The sequence below is a fragment of the Idiotropiscis lumnitzeri genome, chromosome 16, assembly GCF_059441095.1.
Source record: "Idiotropiscis lumnitzeri isolate Australia: NSW breed Sydney's pygmy pipehorse chromosome 16, RoL_Ilum_1.0, whole genome shotgun sequence".
Taxonomy (NCBI): domain Eukaryota; kingdom Metazoa; phylum Chordata; class Actinopteri; order Syngnathiformes; family Syngnathidae; genus Idiotropiscis; species Idiotropiscis lumnitzeri.
The window spans coordinates 12,735,104-12,757,331 of NC_142406.1; the positions used below are offsets into that span (position 1 = coordinate 12,735,104).

At 44.0% G+C, this 22,228-nt stretch overlaps 1 protein-coding gene and 1 long non-coding RNA gene across 2 annotated transcripts; one reads left to right on the plus strand and one right to left on the minus strand.

Moving 5' to 3' along the window:
- Positions 1 to 2,861: 2,861 nt before the first annotated feature.
- LOC148321493 (1-acylglycerol-3-phosphate O-acyltransferase ABHD5-like) lies at positions 2,862 to 7,184 on the minus strand. Its single transcript, XM_088318864.1, has 7 exons — positions 7,074 to 7,184; positions 6,243 to 6,325; positions 5,790 to 6,168; positions 5,212 to 5,363; positions 4,598 to 4,709; positions 4,343 to 4,523; positions 2,862 to 4,123 (listed from the first exon to the last, which is right to left on the minus strand). The coding sequence occupies exons 1-7, from the start codon at positions 7,115 to 7,117 to the stop codon at positions 4,004 to 4,006; spliced, it is 1,071 nt and encodes a 356-aa protein (XP_088174990.1). The 5' UTR covers positions 7,118 to 7,184; the 3' UTR covers positions 2,862 to 4,003.
- A 7,688-nt stretch (positions 7,185 to 14,872) lies between these two features.
- Positions 14,873 to 21,664, plus strand: LOC148321494 (uncharacterized). The gene is made up of 3 exons (XR_015839411.1): positions 14,873 to 15,006; positions 17,259 to 17,358; positions 21,105 to 21,664. It is a non-coding gene; the product is annotated as an uncharacterized LOC148321494 (long non-coding RNA).
- The last annotated feature ends 564 nt before the right edge of the window (positions 21,665 to 22,228 follow it).

The following is a 22,228-nucleotide window of genomic DNA, read 5'->3' on the forward strand; positions in this document are numbered from 1 at the left end:
CCCTTCAGGATCAAACACACACAAACACGCGGTCACTGTGTGACTTAAAATTGTGAATGAAGCACTCGGAATCACGTGCCAGTGGCGTGTCACGTGCGCACGCAACTACATGTCCCAGAATGCACCGCGCCAATGTTGCCAACAGTGCTAGCTTGACAGCTCAAATGTTTTGTTTTTTGTTTCTGTCATTATGAAGCTAAGATCGTTCAGATGAATACTGTTATAATCAAATCAAAGTTTTGTTCCACTTTTGACATATAGGCTCCCCAAAACCATGAAAATGACGAAGAAATATGTTCATAAACTGAAAGAAATCTCAGAAAGTAAGTAGCTTTTTAGTTTAGATCCTTCTGTTTCTGAATGCTGGTATAAATGAATGTGATTATCATGTTCCATGAAGTACTGACAGGTTTGACAAATGTCTGGTTTCGGACCACCATTGCTCTAAACCTTTTTAAATCATCAGGATGCACAGTGCAGTAAATCCCCCCAGATTTGATTGAAGCCAACAGACTATCAAATAATCTCCTGCAAAACGACATTAGTGGAGTTAGCCCACTGTAGTTCTCAATAATCGCTCAACAGATTTGAAAACCAAAGTCATCAAGAAAAATAAAAAGAATAGACAAGTAAAGCACAGATACCTGATGTAAATCTACTTTGTAACTTCCCAACACTCCTCAGATTCCTTAACATACTCCACAATACAGTAGTGTAGTATGCACTGGACTATTTTGTCCCACTTGGCTGGAAACATGAGCACGTGACAGATGATCTGCTTGTGCCGGGGGTCAGCGTGCACCGACAGTCTGTTACACTTAATCCTATTACACTTCTGAAATGTGCACCGATCACCAAATATTTTTAGCTGGTCCATTTGGGTGCTTTATATCCCGTTTTACAACAAAGCACAGTACTTACAGACAGTACTTTTAAAAAGTCAGTGAAGAAAATCATGTGGAAAACATTGTCATTGTTTGGTCCCCTTAGATGCAAAAAAAATAATAATGAAAAAAAAAAATATATATATATATATATTTTTTTTTTATTCAGTGAGTGGTTTGAATTATTCCACGTGTCATGCCGTGTCACCTGTCTGACCTTTGTAGGCCCCCAGCTGCCCCTTCGCGTCTCACAGCCGACCTCCTCCTCCCTTGCCAGCTGTCGTCACTTTATTTTTAGTTTCAGCCCACTTGCCTTGCAGCTGCTTTGGAACTTTTAACTTCATTGTTTGGTTTGCAACAGCAGCCTATTCTTGAATTAATGTCTTTTTTTTATCTCTGTGGTAATCTCACGCGCGCTTGAAGTGGAAAATGCCACAGGTAAAGAAAGGTATGAAGGGTGTTGCAACAGAAGAAACAATTGCCCAGTGAAGTGCTTCTGATTAGCAATGCAAAAATTTAAGATATTCTTCTGGTATTACTTAATTAGTTAGAGTTACCGGGACTTGGTTTGCTTACTTACAACCATGGTTGATAATGAGCCAGTCACATTTAAACTTTCTCTTAAACGGGAGTCAGCACACACCTTCAACAATTTCAAGTGCCTCTGATTAACGGCAAATAAATTTCTGATGATCTACTCGGCCTTTCCTGGAATTTTCTTGACTTATCTGTCAAATCATGACGTGCGGCAACCGTTACGCAACTAATTTGAGGCCTAAGTCGGCACCAGCTAAGATAGCATGTGCTCGTGTTTTTTTTATTTTTCAATGATTGGAATACAAAATTTAGCACAAGCCAGTCCCATTATTGTTGCTCATTGCATTATACATTTTCATAAATGTAGTAAGGTCCTTGGGGATTTTCTAAACATATAGGACTACTTTATTTGTGTGAAATAATTAAAAAGCAGAGCACATGTTTAGTGTTATCATTTGTAATGCAGCAGACATTGCTGCTGATTACTACGAAAGAAGTGAAAGCCGCTGATGGGTTTATGTTAATGGAGGCTTTTACAGGATGTGAGCAACTGTCACTTCACTCATTTTGTGCTAATGGAACGATTGCGTTCCCATGGGACGAACTGTGTGGGAGATGAGGAATAAGCGTGCAGGCTCCAGGAATCACACGTGTTCTGCATGTGCACAAATATGGAAGAAAAGTATCATGTGAAAATATGGAGATAAAATAGCACAAAAAAATATCAGTTTTCCTTAAAAAAAAAAATTGTAATACACACAAACACACAAATCAAAGTACCTGTATGTGCAATAACATATTTTTGGGTCAATATTTCTAATTAATCAAGACATCAATCTTGAATTCAGTCCCATATTTTTATGAGCAAGCATGCAAGCTGAAGGGATCAAACATGTTTGGTTGTCTCACTGAGCATCAAGCAGGGCATCTGCATGTAGCAACAACCCATAATTACCATGTCCGAGCACAGCGTTACTTCCGGGAGCTTGGCAGTCCAACAGATTTGGTCTCCGTGACGACGCTGTTGCCAGGAGACGCTGCAAGTGCGGGGCCCGTTGTGTCTATGCATTGACACAATCTGACAGATGCAGAAGGGGCCTTCACTCACAAGCCAAACCATGAAAAACATTTTTTTTTTTTTTTACCTTTGCAAATTTCAATGTGATCATAAAAGCACCTTGACAATGATAACAACACACAGCTGTAATCTTGTCTCTCACGTGTTGACCCGAAAGACCTCTCCGGGGGATGCCGTTCTACACAAGTGTACCCAGACGAAGCCGGGCTGCATCCGCGAGGTGAGTAAAACTTAACAGGACAGTCCGTAAAAATATCATCTTTGAGTGTAGGAGTACTGTCACATGTTCAGTTCAACACTGCGCTCGCTGCTCTGCTCGCTAATGTTTGTACAAATGCTCAGTCAAGTATTACGCAAGTAAGAAAGACACTCCAGCATTTATTGCATATCCTTGATATCCAATTTAAGGTCAATGGGTGCACTTGCGTGCACTTTGTCACCCCCACGTAGGCATGAGAAACGCACCAGTTGCCTCCTGGACTCAATTAGTAACTCCAAAACGGCGGTATTTAAAAATGTTTCAATGTATTTGGCAGTTAAAAAGGCTGACGCCACATTGGCAGTTCCTCACTTCCGTTGACAGTCAATGAAAATGGGAATTCAAAAATCCGTGGTTCTACATCAATAGTTTGCATTACTGTATTTTTATTGACAGTAAAATGTTTGACAAATTTGCTGGCTTTTCAATGTATGCCTTTAGTGTTGTTTAGGAGATTAGATATTAGAATGACATATTTTGGAGGACATTTGACTTGCAGGGATGAACTGCATTTCTCATTTGAAAAAGTTTGTTCAATCCTGATGTATAGTCGGCTTTAAAGAAAATACACACACGAAAAAAAAAATCAAGAAACATGAATTCCTACTTGTTATTGTTAAAATGTTCCCTTAAAGATGAAATAGAAGACAGTGGAACTTATCTAAATTCCCAATGTGCATCTTTTGTGCCGTGCCACCAGTCCTGGAGCTTTTCTGACACGTCATAGACTGCAGAATTCATTCATGTAGGCAACAGCTTCCATGTATTTTCTTGATGCATGGTGGATTTTGTTGGTGCAGCACAGCAGAGGAGGCGGTGTGCTGTGCTGACACCTGCTGGTTGGGAGAGTTGACGATTCCAAGAAAACACACACACACACCCCGACACACACGGATGAGCACTTGCCCTTTGTCCTATTTACTTTTCCCCTCGTATCTGCAAGAACATTCCGTATAGATCCGTGCTCCAAACTAGACGTCCACTTCGGAGAATTGTCCTTCCAGATCCAGATAAGATTTGCCCAACATCTTTTCCCAAAGGCATGTGATCACATTCTTCACACTAGCTATTTGACGCAATCCTCGGAGGCTTCGGGAGTGTTTATCCCGCCTTGCAGATGAGCGTCTCCGGTCGGTAAAGTGAGAGAGATGCTTCGGTGGTAGCAACCGTCCTTGTTGGGTGGTGGGCTTTAGTTCAAGATGCGTGTTAGCTTAAAACGAGAGAGAGGGGAAAAAAGTTGAGTTGTCACGGCTTTGGGTTCAAGTCTGTGCGGTTCTTCTCCGTCCTGGCAAGGATGCGCAGGACCGTTTGGTTGAAGTCGTCGGGCTGGTCGGCAAAAACATAATGGCCTGCTCCTCGAATCACCTGACAAATAAAAGAAAGGAGAATAGAATCATTTAGAGAAATGCGGAATTACCCTCACATTCTAGCAATCTACATGGCAGAGGCATTTTTATTGATTATCATTAAAAAAAAAATACGGATCTTAAAAAAATATTATAAACTAATTGTCAGTGGGTCGAGAACATCTCCTGGTTGGCTGCGCTGGCAAGAGAACGCGAGAGAGACAGAAAAGCGCCCTACCGTGATTCCCACCTCCGGCCTGATTTTCTTGAAGGCGTATCCCGAGGCGCTATCGATGCTGGAGCGTGATCCGTAGATAAAAGAAATGGGAATTCCCGTCTGCACCTGGCCGATGCGTTCCAACATGGGCCGCTTCGCCCAGCCGTACGGGATGGTCATGTTCTTGAAAGCCGTTTCGCCGCTAAAGCAAGCAGGGCCGTTGCGTCAATTGGTTTGTGAACCAAAATGGATGCTCTCGGTGCACAAAGTTCTCACCTGGGAGTCTGGGCATTGAGATGGTAGATGTAGTTGGACACCGTGTTGTCGTCAAACATAGAGGAATATTTCTGCTTGAAGTCGGACCTGATTGTTTGGACCAGCGTCGGACCTGCAGGGAGGATAGAAAACACCAGGAATGCTGTCGTTCTTTTAGCGTGACTACGCCGTTTCTTTATTCATTTGCGGCAGAGCAGAAGATGACCTCAGCTGACGCCACATAAAATCATGTGTTAAATGTTAAAAATACACAACTTTTTATTTTGCAAATGAACCACTATTTTTTTTTTTCAAAAACGTTGGTTTCTATTCTGGCAAAAACTTTGAACGAATGCTGCCACAAACACTAGTCAGCTGTGTGAGACGTAATCATGTGGACAAATCAATTGGCGGTATATCCGTAACATAGGACGAGCTAATTTCTCACCATAATTGACATATTGATGAAAATTGAAATCCTCCCTCCAGCCCTACATTGCTCACGACATTGTGACTTAACTGTTCGCATTACCCGTAAACATTAACCACACGTTCTATTTAAACGGCATGTTTACGTTACGTAATGGCGCTTTTGTAATCTGTCAGGACTTGGAGGTGATGGAATCGTAACCAACCTAAAGGCCCGGCCAGCCTGAGGCCAGCTAGCGGGTTGAAGGGGCTCATGACGGCCCCCATGGCTCTGATCCACACCGGGATGGAGTTATGGTGGGGGTTCTCGGGACGGGCGGGGAACCCCCAAGGCTCGACCAGCAGCAAATGTTTTACCCTACACGCAGGCACAGCAAATTGAAATTGTTAGTGAGATTGTGCCACGTGTTTTGGCAGCTTTTTTACCTTTGCAGGCCACAACATTAGGTACACCATTACTATTAATATTATTTTGTTAGAAAATTATTTTAGGCCTGGTGGTGTGAAGCATGTTGAGTTGTCTTGTGTCTGAAATGTGCTAAATTCAGTAAATATAGCTCGCTTGCCTTGCCTTACCAAATCTAACTGCACCACTACCGATAGTCTTACTCCTTTTATTACTACTGTGTTCTTATTAGTATTCTACTATTAATAATACGAGTAATAGCATGCTGCGCTGTCGATGAAAGGCAAAACTACAAATGACCACATTCAGTAAAACCAGAAGCAGCCACAAACTGAATTAGCAAAAAGCAAACATTTTTCAAGAAAGAACGTCAAGTACCTGTTTGGGTATCTGAGGGCGTAAGCAGCAGACAAATATCCCCCTAGGTTGTGTCCCAGCAGCAGCATTTCCTGGAGGCCAACATTCTCCCTCCACTCCTCCAGGGCTTCCACAAACTGCTCCTCGGCCACCTCGGGCTCGCCACTGAACAGCGGGCGGCTGCTTCGGCCGAAGCCCAGCAAGTCCACAGCGTAGACCGGACCGCCGCTGGAGAGAGAGTCCAGATTTTGAGTCCACAGGGCCACGCCGCCGCCGAAGCCGTGGAGCAAAACCAGAGGAGGCCTGGACTGCGGAGCAGAGGATGGCTGGAACGTGATGGTCCACAGGTAGTTTCCATTGGAGATGCGGACATGCTGTCTGGAGAAAGGCTGCTTTACACCTGCAGTGATAAGGATCGCATGTGGATAAGGAGTTGTAGGACAAAAGAAATCTGTATGTTTTGACATGGCTTACTTTTCAGCATTTTCTCCTCTGCATCTTTAAGCTGAGCGAGGGATGTGGGGCACCACGACGGAAGCCAACTTAATAACCAGGAGCTGCAAAACACACATCTATTAATGAAGCGCTTCTCAGATGTGACTAATATAACCAGAAAGCACTCGATTTCGAGATCAAGATTGGAACCCAGACCTCAAAGCTCTGAGCCAGGTGTGTAAATGCTGGAAAGGTGGTTTGGTTTAGGGTGTTTTTGTTGTCACTGAGGTTTAGAATTGTTCGGCAGACCAGATCAGATACACACTGGCCTTCGGTTCCTCACCCCTTGTCTATACGTTGAACTTTGACCATGACATTTTCGTTATCATTGCTGACATACAGTCTGGGACTTCCCTGACGATCCATTCTAGCAGAACTTGACAACATGTTATGAACAGCACATGAAACGTATAATCGGCTGTTTTACAGACAAACATACGATTTAAAATATACGTTTAGTGCTAAAATCGACATTCTTCGAACTGACAGGCAGTCAAGAGTTTCAAAATTGTTTTTCCACAAAACATCCAACAGATCAAGCCAAATTATTCGCCGAATAGACCATAAAGTTGCAAAACCTGGAAGAATTGACACTCTCGTAATCAGGTCAGCACACAGTAAGTTCTTTAAAATTATAATTTGGAATGGAAGTTTAGTGCACTTCCCCAAACAGGCGAACGGAACTTGCGAGTAGCTACCAGCGGAGTTGTCAATCCGTTCAAGAAAACAACGGAGCAATGATGAAATCGCGTCGTACGACACAAAAAACGGATCCTAGGTTATTAAAACCTCCGTAAAACGTTAATGTACCTCTGCTCCTTGGCAGGTGGATCCCACTCAGCCATACTTCGCATGTTTAACGGTGGTCCCACAACCGAGTTGGAATAATGTCAGAATTTGTCATGTTGCGTTCACGTCCACCCCGGAAGTAGGCATTACGCCTTACTTACACGTACGCTATAAGAGGATGATTTTCCTCAAATCGAAACGTATCGTACGGCTATTTCTGTTAGTTGATTCCAATTCTAAGCACGGCAGTGGAATTATCTGCAGGTCTGACTACTTTAACTACTTTTTGTCTGTTTAGTCGTTTGTCCGAATGTCATTGAACACAGCAGTGCTTTTGAACACAAAGCTAATTTGTTGACGTCGCTGTTCGAGGTAGTGGTCACGTGTGTGATTAAAAAAATGACAATGGAAGTAAAAATCGTTTTCCTTCAAATGACGCCCTAAAAGAGGTACGTAAACATTGTGATAATTACAAAGAAACTATGACACTATAACATATTGAAATGGTCTTCATAACAACCTGCGTGACTCTGGAATCAAACACTTGACCAAGATCCAGTTAGGTTCAATTACATTTTTTATAAATAACAACAGTTATTTATAGAAACGTGTACATTTAACAGACAAAAACACTAACTCATTTGAACAAATATTTACATTCGGCCAATCAAGCTTTTAATGTTGCATGCGCTTCTGACGAATACAACATATTAAATTCCTTTATAACATTATATGTTTAGTTTTATTTATTATTTTTGCCCGATTAATCTTGTCATTGCAGAACTCCCAAGCTGTTTAAACACGTGTATAAGTTGAAGGCATCTGTACTGTACAGGAAAAAGCTGAAAACAACGTAAATGGTAAGTGGCATACCAAATAATGGTGAATGAACGAATTCATAATATCACAAAATCAGAACACGCTTGTTAATTATAAATTACCCAATAAGTATTTGTGAGTTGAATGTTATTTTTAAGTTTTGCACCGTTTTAGAATTGTGGAAAAAAAAGTTTACAAGGCTGCACGGGGGGCATAAATATTAAGACACGAGAAAATAATTTAAAAAAATGAAAAATAGGCCCACTTCTCAAAACCACACAGTATAATTTATGAACCTCCACTAGCTTCATGCTAACACACAATGCAAAACGCCATAGAGTGACTAATAAAACTAGCATTGATGTGGTTATAGTTTTAAGCAACAGATATTTGAACAGATCTCAGGTTCCCCACCCCTGCTCCACATTATCATGATTGTCAAGTAAAAATGTGTTAGCGGTTTCCGAGTAATTGTGTCAGGGGTTTAAGATGGAATTTTTTAAGAATGGTGTCCACCTTGTGCAATGGCACACCAGGAATGAGGCTTTTGAAGCCTGACAATAGACAGAAAACATAATTACCAAGTCAGAGATTAAACCTAAGCTTATCTGCATAAACTTCGCTGTACAGTTTTGAGATAAGAGGCGAGAGATTAAATGAAAAGTTAATTTAATTCATTATCCTCCAGGATTTGAGTGTACAGTATGATCCTATTGCTTTAGGAAGAGCGCTTTTGCTATCTTTTCTATTTTTTTTCTTTTACTTTCCCCTCTCGCTCTGAATCTCATTAAATGTTAAAAGAGGTTTTATCTTATAGATTAAAAGAAGTGGTACCCTTGAAAACCTCTGAAGCATCCTTCAGTCACTTTGCACACAGTGTTAAATAGCAGAGTTTAATGTGCTGGCACAAATCCACCAAACTGACTGTTAAAAAACAAAATGAATGATGTGCTTTATGCTGTATGTTTAACCAAATGCAAATCATTTGATTTGATTCATTCCACAGGAAAAGCACCGTGGGAGGAGACGCAATGCCAGTCCGTGTCCACAAGGTGGCGTGCTTGTGTTCTCTTTGTATGTATACTTTTTACTCACACACTGGTTACTTTGTCCTTCATTTCTCAAACACTATTTTGCTCTCAAACCACCTACTTGTGGTAGCACTTGGGCTTTGGGATGGCTGAGTGGCTGCTGAGTGTGTCATTCTTCCCGCGCTGACACGCAGACACACACACATACACTTGTATGGTGTGTTTGTGTCCTCGTGACCACTCAGAATGTGAAAAGTAGACATTGATGCGGATGCCTGAACCATACAGGAGCACAAGCAATATGCAGACTGTGTTTAGTGTCATCAGACGTGTCGTCAAAATGTTCGTTCCCTCTCATTTTGTTGATCAAAAAAAGCGAAGTAAACACAGCTGAAGTCAGACTAGAGTCCAAGTTGGTGTCAATGATCATGACTCCGTGGTGGGTACTTGTTGCGTAAATTGTAGTATGATGACCAATATGTACCATTTGGACTGATTATTTTTTAACTCTATGCATTCCCTTATCAAAATCTATGGCATTTTGCTCATATTAATTCCCATCTGAGTCCAGGTTGTACCCTACCTCTTGTCCAAATCATACCAAAATCTGACTGATTTCTATTTTTTGATCTAACAAAGAAAATGCGTCTACACGGAAGACATTTTAGGAACGCGACGCCTGAATAATTCCTTTCTGCACATGTGCAAGAATTGTCAATGTTACATTTTTTATATTGTGTGTTTCGAAACGTCGTGTGCAGTGAGATCTTTGTTGGTCCAACAGTCAGTTCCGGTTAGATCTGATCAGCCCTAAACGAACGCAGATGCACAGTAGTTGGGGCAGCTATCGCCATAAGCGAGTGTGTCAGGAGTTTTTGGGGCATGGCCTAGTGCACTATGGGTAATACGAGTTACCAGGCTGTGAGCGGTGCATACTGTAGACAGGGGGCGGAAGGGATGCAGAGTCTGTCTGGTTGCTAGGATACGCGGCTGGCGCCAAGAGTGGCTATGATTTATAATGGCCGGCTTCACTGTCTTGCTCTCTCCATTAGTTTCCTCCATCGTCTCCTCCCTCTCACTTTTCCATCCTCCATGGTTTGTAGCCTCAGCCAATCTACGCGACTATTATCTGGAGAGTTCCTTCCGCCGTCGGTCGAGGCTAATATTATCGCTGATGCCAAAAGAAAGAAATTCCCGGCAACTTCCATCTATTTTGCAATCACCATAAAACGCATTTTGAGTCCATTTCCGCCCCTCACCCCCCTCCAGCCGCGCTGGTCCAGATGCAATTATATCGATTCAGCAACTTTTGTGCGTGCATGTGCGAGAGTGCCGGTTCACATGACCATGCATGAGCTGCAGCCACATGAATGGATGATATTGATTTGCAGAGACTTGATCCATTCGCGTTGTCCCCAGGGATATAATACAGTGTGAGGAAGACGAGGAGGGGGGTGGGGGGGGGGTGGGCAGGGGGGCCGTGTGAGGCGAGGGAACAAAAGCAACTCTAGAAAGTATGGATATTAACACTGGATGGTGTTTGATCTAAATGTCACATTTAAGGTCCAATGTCAGCACCTACATTATACGTTATTATTTTATTTTAGCATAGGAGATCTAGTGCTGCCTTGACCTACAATTTTATTTTTTTACCGTGAGGACACTCAAGAAACTTGTATATTGAAAAAAAGGGAAATGCCAGCCCCACATAAAACGAGAAAAAAAGTGTTATTTGTTTTAATAAGAAAATATGGACTGTGTCATATTGTACTTTATAAAAACGCTCAAGAAAAAACAAACTTATGACAATAATGGTTGGGAATAGTCGTATTTTGCAGAATTTCGAGACATATTTTTTCATGATAATTCTGATTGGACGCAAAGCAACACCACTTTTGATGCATTTGACTTCGGAAGTATTCTTGTGTACAGTATTGTATTACATTACCTTGCAATATTCGACAGCGGAAGACAACGATTTGTCTCTTAAGTTGTGCAACCACAAGTGATCTAGTTGGACGCTCAAACAAGAGTGCCTATATCCCCCCCCCCATCTCGGCCTGACTTCCAGTAAATGGAGGATAATTTTAGAGCGATAAAGAGCCCAGAGGATATCGAAGGAGGGAACACACACACACACGCACACACACAATAAGATGGTCCCTCATTCCCTATTGCACCTGCTGACCTCACAGGATCCACTGAGATCGGCTAGTGCTGAGTGTGCGGCTTCCACACCCTCACACACACACACACACACCCACCCACATGCATATACAGGAATGCATACACTTTGACTAATAGGCCTAATGTTTCCTGAAGTGGGCCCAGCACTACATTAGCTACGGATGTGGGATTGATTTAGAAAGTGAAAGCCATCTAGTGTGTGTGTGTGAATATGTTATGCATTTCCTGGTGGATGCCATTTAGTGTTTACGCCCAAATAATTCACACACTCACAGAAAGACATGCACGCCACACATCAGTCAAGCCTGTCAGACCACCCCGTTTCGCCATCATGTCCACGTTAGCGCAAAAACGGCGATGCAAACGCAGAACGTGAGCAAGTTGTATCATTTTGAAACAGTTCAATTGCCGGAGTTTGACCATAAGTCTCTTGCTGATGTCAGTTAGCAGTCAGGCTAATTAAAGAAGTGTGACCCATCACATCAATTACACAGTCGCGAATCTACTGAGTACAAAGTCCTGCCTAATGGCAGATTAAGTCACGAAGTCAGGCTAGCACTTCATTTCGGTGGTCTGCAAATTCATTTAAAGTAGCTGGTAATTAGCAGAAATGATCCCTAAATGATATTCACCTTAACCCCCACCATAAAAAAAAATGTCCTATGTAAGAACAGTGCACAGTAAAATTAATTTGTTTTAAATTTCTAAATTACAACCAGATTACCCAGTCATTTGGACAACCCCCCAAAAAATCATTTATGTTTAAAATCAATAACAAAAAGACAGCCTTGACATATTTCGGTAACCTTATTTAGTTGTATGAGAGGGTGAAAATATAAGAAATAGCCCACAATATGTTGCCGCGCTGTTTTACACCACTGCAACCACCAGAATAAATATTTTGGATGCAGCTCTTGTGGTGACTTGCAATACGTAATTCATCGATACGAGCCGTCGTTCGTCACGCTCCACACTCACCTTGATAAGTTGTTCAGTTCTCTTCTATTTTTAATTGTTTGTACTTTCAAAAAAAAAAATACATCAAACTAGAACCATTTTGTGTTTGGCAACCTTCCACCAGAAAAAAAAAATAAATAAAATAAAAATATACTACCAACGTAGCTTTTATACAGTGCACGTTATACGGGCTCTAAGTACACTTTCAAGTTGCTTACCCTTTTGCAAAGGGACATGCTTTGTTTAGTGATGCGAGGGGGGAGGGAGGAGTGAAGTGAGTCGACGTTACACTCTTGCTGACAACTTGGAAACGTGCTTATGCCCTTTTTAATAATATTATTACGATGTTTTTCATTATAAATTAATAAATTAATTAATAAATAAATTATAGACGACTAATTTCCATGTTAGAAAACATATTACAACAAATTTAGTTGGGTTTTGGGGGATGCTGGAACCGGTTCATGGTATTTCCACTGATTTTAATGTGAAAAGATGATTTGAGACGCGCACGTTTTGCGTTCCGAGATCACAGAACAACTTCAACTTATCAAAGCGCCACTGTATTTGAATCATGAACTTGTTCCTAATGAATTGTCCTGAATGTATAATTACCCCAAATTAAATGTTGTCATCTGTAACATTTGAGCTGTCATGTGATTCGTCTTGTATGTATTTTAGTATATGCCGCCGCGGTCCTCGCCTTTGAACACTTTGTGATGTTTCCTTTGTCCACTTTGTGATAATTGTTGAACGCTAGCTAGTGTTCTCTAGTTTTTAAGCCTAATAGTCAGTCCTGTTTTCTTTTTCTGCTACTTGAATAATCATCTTCAAGAGAACGTCCTTGCGCGAACCCGATGGAATACGGCAAGAGATGCACGTATTGCTTGGAGGCTGAGGTTAAACGCTTACGTCTCTTTGCTGTCACAACCAAGCTTGGCGTGAACAAAGAAGATAAGTTAAGTGGGTTGGCGAGAAGGAGGAAAGAAGGAGCAGCAGCAGAAGAACGGGTTAAAGAGTGTCGAGAGGCTGAGGTGGCCGGAGGGGGGGGGGGAAGCGCGGCAGACGTGGAGGAGGAGGTGGGGGAATTGATGGAGCAGAAAGCGAGGTTATTCCTGCTGTGTGTGCGTGCACGTGCGTGCACGTGGCTATGAATGGCAGGCTTTGGCAGTAAATGAAACTGTTTATCAGATCAATATGGCCATCATCTCTCAGATGACTGTGGCCTCTGCCGAGGAACAATAATAAATCACAAGCAAATATGGAGGACGGCGATCCATAGAGCGGCCCGTGGGTCTGTTTTTGCGAGAACCTTTTGAGTCTGCCGTCTTTCTCTCCATGCTTTTGGTGCCAAAGCAAATACAGACAGCGACTGTCAGGAGATGTTGTAACCTGTTTTCAGTTCCGTCCTGTCAGGGCTAACAACTGTGCGACAGCCGCGTGTGCTCCCGCACGGAATAATGTAGCCCACCAATATCAGCCAGAAGACGCAGGAAACCAAAATAGCGTCACGAGCGCCGATAAATATAGAAGGTAATTAAATCGGCAGCGGGAGAGAGACGGAGAAAAGCCGGGAAAGAGCGAAGGTCTGTTTTCAAGAAGGAGGATGGAGCGGCCAAGTGCGAGTCAGTGTCAATGATGTCGATATGGATCGTCTCTTTTGACCGTTTTTGGGTCTCTATGCTAGCAGCGGGCCTGATTTGCAAAGTTCCCGAATAATATCCCCGAAATTTTATGTTCACGCGTCACACGACTGAGGCCTTAGCGGAGGTCGAGGTTGATCAAACTCATTGGTGTGTGCACTTGATTTCCGTGTAGTTTGTAACTTCTGTCTGTTGTATCGTTTCTCTTCCGTGTTTTTCTTGCGTGCGTGTGCTCCATTGCGGGCATCGTGAGTCAGCAGTATTTCACCAGCTTATCCTGAGGAGTCTCGAGCATGCGAAAGCTGCGGCTGTCACCCTCTTTGTGACTTGCTCCTCGCTCGCCCTCGTCTACCTGCCTCTTTTCCCGCCCTCTCCATCTTCAGGGACCCCCCCCGTGACGCCCACCATGCAGACGGATGGAAGGTCCCGGCAGGAAACAGCAGTGTTGGGGGTGAGAGCTTGTTGTCAGAGGGAGGGGCGGGGTTGGTGGAGGGGTTAAGATGGCCACCATCTTGACATCGTCGCCTTTGGGAGTGTGTTGTGACAGAAAGTGACGGACTGAAAACCGTTTGCAGTCCAACACAAGACGTTACACAAAGATTTGGTAACGGCGAGTTGGCCACGCACATAACTTGCCTTTTCCCTGCACACACTGTCTTCCTATCGCTTGCGCTCTTTGTCTTGTGTCTCTCCCCCGACTACCTCTTCCTCTATCACACCCACACAGACAATGGCATCTTGTATATCGTCTGCCTGACACACAAAGGCGCAAAAACGCACATTTGCATGCAGGCACGCACTGCTGTAAATGCAATCAGTCATTCGAGCGTGACTGACATGTATTTCTGTAATGTGCACAAAAAGCTCCTCACATTTCTTTTTTCTCACTCACATTGTCTGCCTTTCTCACACACATGTACACATGTACGCACAGCGCTGCACTACTCTCTGTCTTGGAATTTTACATTTTGATGAAGGAGGAAGCGCATCATCCAATCAGAACCACGGCAGGCGGGAGAGACCATCACCATGCAGACAGCGGGGACGATTCCGGGGCAGCCGATTGAGTGTCACAAGGGTTTCGCCGGCTCGGCCTGCTCCCCCGCATCCCCTCTAGGCAGGTGGTATGATCCGACAGGCTGGATAAGAACCCCTCCTCTCTGTCTCCCCCTCTCCTGTCAGTGCTAGGGTGTAGCTGCTGATCCTGTACACCATAGCAGAGAGCAGGGAGGCAGAGGAGCCACGTCAGGTGTCAACGCTCCGCCACCCGACTCGAGGCAGCAGAACCACGCTAGCGCGGCGCCGCATCAAGGCCCGGTGAGTCCACTCACACACTCTTTGACATGTGCCTTCGCATCACACAGTGCGATAAACCACATGGCATCACAATGAAATACACACAAGTACATTATACAGGTGTGCAAGTTCCCGTGCACTCCAGGATGTCATGATTGTCACCTCCACAGTGTGCGCATGATCGTACGATGGCTGTCATCTGTTCGTGTGTACAGAATATATGTTGTATATGAGTGTGTGTCTGTACGCACACCATCTCCCCCAGTATGGCGGTGGGAGACAAAGGGTCCCCTCAGTTTGACGCTGTGCACGCAGTCGCCGCTGGGTGGGAAACTTCCCCCCCCCCCGTCACCAACCACCAGTTATGAGAACGGAAGGGAGGGTGGGTGAGAAGAAAGAAGTCAAATAGGGTCTCTTCTTCACAAACTGAACGCCCCCCCCCCACCTTAATTGCTGTCCAACACTCCTGACTCATGGTGATAGGAGGACAAGCTCACAGGAGATGGTGAGGAGGATGAGGAGGATGGGCTGGGGGGTTGGGGCGTGGGGGGTGGAGTGCACTCTGAGGACACGCGGGTTGGTTTGTCGGTCATGACAGGAGGACTACTGTCATGTTTGATAGACATACCAGAGAGAATGCGATTAGATACATGTCTCCAAGAAAAGGGGGGATGGGGTGGGGTGGGGTGGTCATCTGCCTCGCACATGACTGTGTGTGAGTACGCGTGAGTGCAACCGTGGAACGAACGAATGGCAGCGTGATGCGCTGAACCGACGGCCATCGTTGACCCAGACAAAGGGCGGCGATCATATGTGCAGTCTCATGGCGTATACGCAGCCAGTATGTAGGTGGTGGCGGGGGTGGGGGGGGCGTCACACACACACACATATACACACATATGATCCTCACGTCTGGGCTCGGAAAGATGCCATGTGCGCATTGCACCGCTCCCCCCCCCCCGACACACACACACACACACGCACAAACTCTTTACCCGACGCCCTTATTCAACCTGCGCTGTTCGACGGCTGCCGTCTTCATCATAGACACGCTCCTCTTCGTCATGCGACACCTCATTGATCCTTCGCCTTATCCCCCCCCCCGTCATATTCTATTACATCGTCGTCCCCCCCCCACCCGCCTGTGTGTCAACCACTAGAAGAGATGTGATCTTATCCTTAAGTGGCCTTTATCAAGTCCTGCCCATGTGATGGAGGATATCAGCGCATCTCTTCAAGGGAGGGTGTAGTCAGGGTCAGTCGGACCTTTTTTTTTTTTTTTTATCATTTATGAGATCATATTGAGCATCTTTCCCATAATCGTTGTGGCCGACATCGTAAATTTGAACAAAGACAGCGGTTGTCAATCATCTGAAACGGCGTCTCCGGTGCTACGTATTGATCCGAGTGGACGTTTATGACCCCCTATAGTGTGTGTGTGAGATTTACACTTCATACGAGGGTCATTTACAATCTTAGACCACCTCAACACGCACGCGCGCTCACACACAGCAGCAGCTGCAGCAAAGTGCAGACTCTTTGTGTTCCAAAATGGTGCCCCCCATAAGAACAAGATGTACATTTCTCGCTTTGCGTTTGACTCCGTTTCCTCTTGCCTCAACCCCCCACCCCCCACTCACCGTCCATATGTGAGTGCTGTCAAGCTGTAGGGCGTGCCCCCCCCCCCTCGTTCCCCCTCAGCCTCTCTCCTCTCCATGTTGCATATATACATATCTCGCCAAGTGGAGTTCACGCTCGGCTGCACGCCGGTCGTACGTGTGCGCCTTTTATACTAGCAAGGGTAAAGACAAACACAAACCGTGGCTTTTGACGTCTCGAGGTGGCGAGCGTCATTTTGCCGAAACTGCGAGGCATGGTTGCAGAAACGTCAATTACATTAAGTGAACATTCCCGAGCCGGCGTGCAAAATGGCTGCCGAGTCGACACTCTGCCTGTGATGGCCGACGAGCGTGTAGGTCTGAGGGTGATGCGTGTGCATATGTTGCTGCTGCGAGTAGATTTGTGGCAAGCGTAATCCTGCTTATAATTTTTTTTTTTTTTTGCTTTTTTTGTCGTGGGCAGTCTCCACTAATCCATAATTACCAGCATCAACGTACACAACCTCGAACGCAAGAGTCATTATAGCGGAACAATCGTCGATTGTTTCTCGTCGAAACCATGAAAAGACAGATTTCGCCGTGGAGATAAAGCGCACATTTGCATATTTGTCAGTGACCCGTCCTCAAAAAGCTGATCTTGTTCTTTCTTTGCAGTTGTCCGCCTCGCCAAGCCAAGCCAGCCCATGCGTCTTCCCGGCCGGGCCTAGCCTGCCCTGCCCTGCCCAGCAGCTGGCATCCTGCAAGAGTCATCAGGGTTAGTGCTCGGCTGGCACCCCTCGGTGTCCGAATCAGCAAGGCAGGAACTTGTAAATTTATAGATGTGCACTCCAACACGAGGCCAAACAATCCATCTTGCATAAGAAAAAGAAGGGTGGGGTTGCATTAGCTTTAAAACACATCAGCCACGAAAGGCGATAGTAAGCGATTTTTTTTTTTTCGTTTCAAAATTTATGACACTAAGACAGAAATGACTACATCGTCTATTTAAGCGCAGGCTACACAATCTAAACGGCCACGTTTTTTTCCCCATTATTATCTGTCTGCACGCACAGAGATTACATACATGGCCCGATTAGCTGTTTTACTCATAATTCCAATACTGCAAGTTTGAGCATTTTGCGCAGTTCATTGGAGAGACATTGCGGGTGGAAAAAAAAAAAAAAAAAAGGGAGACAAAGCTCCAACTAAATGACTGTCGGTCTTATCGAGACGGTGTGGGCGTGCGCGCGTTCACAAGGGAACGCGCGCATGGACCACCAACAGGCTCGAATCTCTGCCCTTGCCTCTAATGCATCTGTCAGCCTAAACTTGTGTCCAGTCACAGCGAGTGGACGTCGGCTGCCCCTGAACGACAGGAGGCATATTTGAATTGAATGTTCCTTCGTGCATTGCATCAGCACTTTGCGTTTGCTTTTTTTTTTTTGCCGTGTTTCATGAGCGGTTTAGTTTTCTTGGTTCCGTAGGAAAATTTTACACGGGAGGACAAATCCTGAGTTGCAATTTAAAGTATAAAATGCTTTTGTTAAATGACTTCCACTCTTCCCGGGTGTTTTTTTTCTTCCTTTTTTTTTTTTTTTTTTTTTTTTGTCAGCGAGTTAAAAATAACACTAAAAGGAGAACGTCATCATCTTGATTTTATTGATGTTCTCACTTTTAGTCCAGGCAGTTTAAGGACACGAACCGGTGTGTGTGTGTGTGTGTGTGTGTATGAACGAGCGTGTCTTTGTGTACCTGCCATTTAGCCTCGAGTTAATGAGGAAATGAATGCACGCTTATCTCAGCCGACTGCCACAGATCCTTAATAAAAGTACACAAAACGCGGTCATTGCTATTTATGCGCTCGCTGACACGAAGCAACCTTCCAGCGTTTTGCTACATTTGAAGCAAGCGAGCAAGAAATAAACAAAACAAATAATCATAATCCGGATTTTGTGAATTACTATAATTTCTCTCCACTCCGAGATGCTTCGGTGGCACAAAATGCGGGAGAAAATGTGCCTTGAGTGGGTGTGCGGAGGTCTGCGGCTTCCAGGGCGGGGAGGATGCTCGCCTACCCTCCTGGCTTCCATCGCGAGCGCAGACAACAGACGTCGTCATTTTCCAACTCAATTTACAGACGCATTAGAAGATGCTGAGGCGCACCCATATCTCTCAAATGCAATCAGGCATCCTTTGTGCTTTAAGAGGAAATTGAGGTTGCCGTCGTTATCGACTTTCTTTCCCACTTCGCTCTCATGTAGCCGCGCTTTTTCTGCCACCGTAACGTACACGGCTGCTTACAGACTCGTTTAATGACCGCCGCTCTTTGCTCACTTGTCTCCCTTTTAGGCCTGCATAAAAAAAAAAAGGCAAAGATGGATGTCAAAAGTCTTCTTTTAAAAATTTCTCTTATAAATTGACTGAGGTGAGTAACATAAAAATGTGATTTTCATGTAGAGATGGGGAACTTGTTTATTATTATTATGTCGAACCAGTACAGGTTAAATATGTTTGACATTTTTCATAAAAATTCCATTTTGATTATCTTAAAGCACTTTTTGAAACATAATTCACATTGAGGCACACAGGAAAGAAAATGGTTTTCATATTGAGAAGGAGCAATGCTGATGATGAAATTCTACTCACATGATGAACAGAATTGATGAGATGCTTCAATACGTTCCGGTTAAATTGCATTTTTCGCACGTTATCAAAGGTCGAAAAAGTACAACGTGAACTTGACGTCTCTGGCTGTATATACAAATATCCCCCCAAAAATGCGCCGCCGTTAACGTGACTGGCGGGCCCTCTGCTATACGTACGACTAAACGTGCTTGAGTAAAAAATAGAAGAGAGCGAGGACGAGACCAGCGGCAGGAAGGCAGACAAAGGAAATGATGGGGGGCTGGGAATCGCAGAAATGGCAGAACAGGACGGGGAAGAAAGGAGTTGTTAAGAAAAGAAATAGGTGCCTTTTGAAAAAGACGCCACCTGTTATTCTCACCTCCGGGAGTCTGTCTGGATCTACCTTTCATTTGTCTTTGTTCTGTGGAAAATTGCCACAGATCACAGAACATCCTCTTTTTCACCCCTCATTTTGTCCCTCTTTCAGCCATTTCTTCTCCCAACTGTTTCCCCATCTGCACCATATTTGATCTTTTCCCTCCAAACATCAAATTTACCATGGTATTGTTCTCCGTTTGGACTTTGCGGAGCCCTCAAAAATGTGACAGAAGCGCTTTTGTATGTGTCGTGTGCACGTTTCCTTCCCCGATGGGATCCATAGCATTCAGGTAGAGGAGGTGGACGTTATCTGGAAAGCAGAGGCCGGCTGCCATAGCAACCATATGATGAGGCAGGCAGGCAGGGATATTTAAAGGAATTCAGCTGCGGCTCGCCTTGCTGTCAGCTTCGCACAAACGGTGTAGGACAAAGAAATGCGCCTCAAATCAATATGTGTTTTCCTATCATATAGCGGGAGTTATAGAATCATAATCATTATTCAGCTCTCCTACTAAGAGCAATCATGATTTGATTTTTTTTTTTTTTTTGCTCCGCCGTTCGTATTTATCCTCCAAGCAAAATCTCTTCCCCCTGGAGTGCCAATTAAATTAATCAGATTTATTTTTACAGAGCCCTTAATCAACACGTGAAAGTGCCGTCAGTGTTTAAACGCGCGCAAGAAATCAGATACTATAAGGCGCTTGCATACAAAATTGAAAGCGTGAAAGTCTGGTTAAAATAGTTTTTGTTGACACCCAAAAAAAAAAAATCATTATGCAAATTCGATTTTACAATAATATTACAAATGGAGTTTAAATGGAGCCTTTTGAACTATATTGTAAAACCGATGATATCGGATGCGGATTAAAAAGCCGTCAAAGGACAACAAAGCAAGGCACTTCTACACATTATGGGAATTTACGGCGAATACAATCAGCTGCAAACATGCTAGGATCAATTTCTTGATCGTAAATATAACTCGCACACATTAATTAAGAATACAAACAGCACTCTGGTGTGTTGTGGACATGGCACATCAGCGAAACGCCGAACATCACATTTGATCACTGCTCCGGACGAGCAGCTAATTCCCTCCTTTTATTCCCCCTTTTTCCCCGTCGCCGCCATTCAACATTTAAATGAGATTGTAAGTGTAGGCAAGTGTAAGCAGGTTCCAATGGCTGCGAGAGCGGGCGGCGAAGATGAAAGTGCTTCACAGAATCAAAATGAACAGTGACCTCTTGTAACACTCCCCTGCTCTTTATCCCATTCTAATCCCAGCTCATTTCATATGCTAAGTAAAAGCTTATATCTCGCTCACACACCTCTCGTTGGTGTGATTATAAAATTTGCATAGAGGATGTTTGCAAGTGCAGAGAGGTTTGCAAGTGGCCTGTCAGGTGCAGAGAAGTTTAGCAGAGGCTCCCGATTTATGACAAAAATCCCAACTCAAAGAAAGTTCCCCCGAGTGTCTCTTTTTACGCCTCATCTTCTCATTTGCATGTTCTCTTTTCACAGCTGTCATTCGAGAAGTGGAGACCAGGGGAGAGCGGGAAGAGTAGACCGCGGCCCCCCAAAGGAGAAGCAATGAGATGTAACCGCTCTTCTCCCAAATGGAAAGAGTATTTCTCCACCATTTCAGCACCATCTGCTGGCTCGGTGGGGCGGGACAGCTGGTGTTGTGAATCAGGCCGCCACATTCCAGGGAACGGCTACTTCCCAACACCAGGGTCTCTCCTTCACCACGCGCACGCCTCACCTCAATACGCTGCAATACCAATCCGATGAGCGATGGACAGTTTACGTCGTAAATATTATGTCATTAAGGCACCTATCCATTCCTTTGTCCTCCGAAGCTGACACGTTGACACCAGTGGACAACTTCAACATGCATGTTTTTGGAATGGCGAAGCAAGAGTTATGACACTGAGCCAAAATTTGACCCACTACCTCATATTGCCCTACTACTAACGGTGATGATGAAAAAGATTAAATGTGCTGTATCTTGCATGTATTTATTAAATATGTGTACAGTGCTGCTCTGAATGCCCTTCCCAAATAAACAAATTCAGATGAGACAGGCGCCTGTATTGTATTCTGCATGTGGCATCTCTCAGGCATCTGTTTTTGATACCCTTATATATTTTGAGATTTTGCCAATATATGTGGCATTTTCGACCAGGGAGAATATCAATGAAAAGGTGATTTTTTTTTCAAACTGCAGATAAAGGATGTGATGTAAAAAAAATAAAAATGTGAATCGAGATTCATTTGAGAGCTTGGTGTCTAATGCAGTGGAAAAAAATGGATCAGGGCGCATTAACAATGATGGCAACAGATTCAGAGAAGGAAGGTATTCCTTCCCTACCCTTGGCTAGATATAAGAGAATTATTTTGGATCAACATTAAAAACTATAGCGACAAAAATGATGTGACAATTCAGTTGCCTTGTGCCTGCTGACACACTTGTGTAACCTGAAAAAGTTTTTTTTTTTGTTATTTAGCATTTAGTTGCCAACCAATCCACATGATTAACAAAGCAATGAGAACACAGTTTTGATCGGCTCTGCCATGTGCCATACTCCGGTCCTCGAGGACCGCTATTTGTGTTTTAGATGTTTCCCTCCTCCAGCACACCTGAT

Bases quoted from the DNA above. Each gene is read 5' to 3' on its own strand.
- LOC148321493 (XM_088318864.1), bottom strand. From the start codon at position 7,117: ATGCGAAGTATGGCTGAGTGGGATCCACCTGCCAAGGAGCAGAG. The intron at 6,169-6,242 runs GTAAGCCATGTC...TTATCACTGCAG, and splicing joins AGAGGAGAAAATGCTGAAAA to GTGTAAAGCAGCCTTTCTCC. The intron at 4,124-4,342 runs GTAGGGCGCTTT...TTTATTTGTCAG, and splicing joins GGCCGGAGGTGGGAATCACG to GTGATTCGAGGAGCAGGCCA.